General features: G+C 43.7%; 1 protein-coding gene across 1 annotated transcript in view; it reads right to left on the minus strand.

Moving 5' to 3' along the window:
- The window catches only part of ACADM (acyl-CoA dehydrogenase, C-4 to C-12 straight chain), an 85,569-nt gene extending 83,057 nt beyond the window's left edge, over positions 1-2,512 (minus strand). The window contains exon 1 of the mRNA XM_012661125.1: positions 2,421-2,512. Coding sequence (XP_012516579.1) covers positions 2,421-2,450 — 30 coding nt within the window. The 5' untranslated portion in view covers positions 2,451-2,512. The remainder of the gene's footprint in view (positions 1-2,420) is intronic.
- Positions 2,513-3,729: the final 1,217 nt, after the last annotated feature.

The raw sequence follows: 3,729 nt of genomic DNA on the forward strand, positions 1-3,729 counted from the left end.
ATTGCTTTCCACAGAGGTTGCACTAGTTTGCAATCCCACCAACAGTGCATGAGTGTTCCTATCTCTCCGCATCCACGCCAACATTTATCGTTTTGGGACTTTTTGATAAAGGCCAGTCTCACTGGAGATAAGTGATATCTCATTGTGGTTTTAATTTGCATTTCCCTGATGATTAGTGCAACCCATATTTTATATTCATGACAGTTTAAAGGACACAAAAGTAACCACTTGCATTTACTGAAGTTACCAAACTGGAAACCACAATGTTGCTCCCAAGTAAACTCTGAGAACAGCTAAAAGTACACAATTTACACTTTAAAGAATTTATGATGGAACTATCTCAAAGCAATTTTAATAAGCTTAGATACTAAGAGAAAAGAGAAGCTGAATATACTAAAGCTTGTAGAACCTATGTTTTTCAAAATCTGTAAAAACACCACTTTGTAGATGACAATTTTGACTTATAAAGAGATTTACCTACATTTAAGGTGACAACATAATTAGAGTGTCAAATATTGTAATTTAAATAGCCCTCTCAAAATAACATAACTCATACTACAATTTTGAAAAGATAGAGTATGAAAACTCACATTTTCTTTGCAATTTTCATTAATTTTATTTTAGAAGTGACACATGGTTTCTCTGGTCCTCATTGTCCAGTTGTCATAGACCAAACCTATTCTTGCTTACAGTCATGTTACACACGTTAATTCACTGAATACCAGGTCAAGCCTAGGATTAAAGCACTATTTTTATTCCTATTTTGCAAATGAAGAAACTGAGGCTCAGAAAGGTCAAGTAAAATTAGCCAAGGTCACTCTGCTCTTAGTGCAACGAGGATTTTAACATTTAGTATCACAAGTTCATGCTATCAACCACCTAGCTATACTGCTCTTTCAATTTAGTCTCTTTAGTTTCCACAACAAAGAGAAAGACTCCACAAAAATCAGACCAAAAAGAGTGACTCTATGAAATCAGAACTCACAAAACGGGTAAAATGATCTGCTGAAAGACTTTAAATAGGGAATTATTTTGTGGGTTTAAAATAATTTACAAATAGTTTACATATGATTTTTCAGGAAAACATGTTACATAAAACAAAGTACACTGTTCTTTGCTACAGCCAAGTTCTTTGCTACAATGCCCATCAGCCTGTTAATTACGTAATAATGTTAGCCATTTCGTTAAAGAGGTGGCTTAGAAATGAATACAGAAATAGCACAGGATTTGGAATTAGAAATGTTGAATTCAGTCTAGGTTCTGCAACTACTTTTGTGACCTAGGACAGGTTACAAACTTCTTATAGCTACTATTCAAAACTGGAAAATGGGGCTAATCTCACTGGGTATTTGGGGGTGATTAAAATAAGACGATGTTTTGAAAACCTAATGCTATATACATACTGATATTATTACTTTGGGCTCTCTGCCCAGAACAATGGAATTCCAAATAGCCAAAAGACATCAAATTTAATCAAGCTTCAGTTCTGCAACAATAGCAGCACTACAATTAAACACTTTTGCGAATTTCTTAGAAATGTAAGAGTCTTAGTTTTATGGGAGTGTAAAAGAAGATATAAAGGGATATAAATTTTCTGGATCGGCGTTTACTAGATCCTTCCTTGGAGAGATTCAGAAAACTCGTCTTTTTTCCTGGGGTCAGTTAAAATTTTTTCATTGTTAAAATCCCCAATTTTGCATTCAGCGCCCATTAACTTGTATAGCAATGGCAAAAAAGAATTATCCTAAATTATTCTAAATTCTAAAACTGTAGTGTTTTCGTGAAAGACGTAACTATAATTCCATTTTAAGTGACTTGTAAATGGCAGTCTTATGTGAACATTCAAGAATACTTAGATACCAAAATGCATCTAGCAACATACTTAGAATCTGTAAGATACAATACTAGAATATATAGACAAGCTTCATGAAAAGTTGTAAAGTAGGCTTTTCTTGTACTTTTTAATCGCACGCAAGGACGCGATCTCCTCCATATTACAAAACCAAAGACATATTAAACATATCAAGTATCCCAAGGAGCAGCTGCTCCGTTTTTCCTTTCTCCGCCGGTTCCGAGACACCTATTCAGAGACAGATTCACTTCGGGAGAGTGGGATTCCTGGAGGAAATATCTGGAGGCTTTCCGGGCCAGAGAAAGAAAAAGGATATTCTGAAGGGCGGACGCTGCCCATACAGGGGTCCTGGGGCGAGGTGGGCGGTAGGCGCGAAAGCAAGAGAGTGTCTGAAGTCCCGGACCGCGTCCAAGAGAGCGGAAAGGAGGGCTCTGGCGTCCCGAGGCAGACTCCTTCCTCAGCACAGCTTCCTCCCCTCCGGGACGCACCAGTTTTCGGCCCATGCCCCCCTGCCCAAACACCGCAACCTCGGTGCCCCCGCCCCACCGCAATCCTCGTCTCCTCTCACCCCGCAGCTCCGCCGGAACCCCGCTGCCATGCTGGCTCCCGGTGCGGCCACTAGGACTCCAATGCACTGGGACTCCAATGCACTGGGACTCCAAAGCACTGCGGGGCGCCTAAACCATCAGCCTCCGCCCGCCGGGTGCACGTGGGCGGGGCCCGGAGGAGGAGGCAGGGCAGCCGAGGGAGAGGGAGGATGGGAGGGGTCCCGCGCGGCTCATCCGGACGCATGCTCCGTGACCCCAGCCTGCGCCGTGCGCGCGACCTGGAGAAAGGCCCAACCGCGCTCCCGGGCGGCCCCCGGAAAAGCTTATCTGCCTTCTGGTCCTCTGAGTTCGAACGTCGCTCCCTCTCCGGGAGACGTAAGGCAGAGAGCGGTGCTGAGAGGCGGAGAGGAAGCCCGGGGAGCGCATCGCGCGGCGGGCGCCGGTTTGGGGGTGGGAAGGGGGCCGGCGGGCGGCGCGGGGCAGGACGGGAATCCGGACCTGAGGGTACGGCCGAGGCCGGGGGGAGGCGGGGGGAGGAACGACCTCTGCAGTCGGCCTTGACCTTTACCCGGGAAATGAGTGAAACCGAATTCGTTTCTCCTTTGAGGATTCGAAGTATACTTTTTTCTCGAACGGTGGCCCTGAAGCGGAACGATGTTTGAGTTTTGTAAAATTCCAACAGGATTTAATAGCTTAGGTAAATTCGACCTTTCAGAATATTTCCTAGGCGATTTACCGCTGCCACGTGCGCGGATGTGGAGAGTGTTTTTGGTATTGCGGGCGCAAGATGAGCCCGTCTAAAGCCACTGGCTCAGGGAATGGATGTTGGGAGTCAATGTCTGCCTAACGTTCTACTTGAAGTCTCTTTCTCTTCCAGTTAGACCCTGAGATTTGAGATGGTGGCTGGGTTGTTGTAAAGCTGGGGAGTTTGAAAAGCTGTCCAGATTTAAATACCTCGAGGTAAGAACTAATGAAAACCCAAAGGCGGGCATATAAAGGTTTCCCATGTTTCTCAGGACTTTTCACTTTCATTGCTGCCATCCTTGTTTAGGTCTTGGTCACCTCACGCCTAAATCTTGTTACTAACTTAACATTTTCTTTTGCCTAATAAAGGCCACCCATAAGCTCATTCTAATTTAGCTGTTTAATTTCTATATCTTATTATTGTACTCCTTCCCCTATTTTGTCCACAGAATTTACAGTGGATTGTTCCAGACTGGGTACAAAGCAAAAAGTTAAGTGCTAAGTTCAAAGTTAAAAGTACTAGGGAAATTTTGAAAAGGGATAAAGAGCTGAGTTTATCCTGAGATAGGCAAGAAAGCCTTCAGA

The sequence above is a fragment of the Propithecus coquereli genome, unplaced genomic scaffold, assembly GCF_000956105.1.
Source record: "Propithecus coquereli isolate 6110/MARCELLA unplaced genomic scaffold, Pcoq_1.0 Scaffold7, whole genome shotgun sequence".
NCBI classification, from domain to species: domain Eukaryota; kingdom Metazoa; phylum Chordata; class Mammalia; order Primates; family Indriidae; genus Propithecus; species Propithecus coquereli.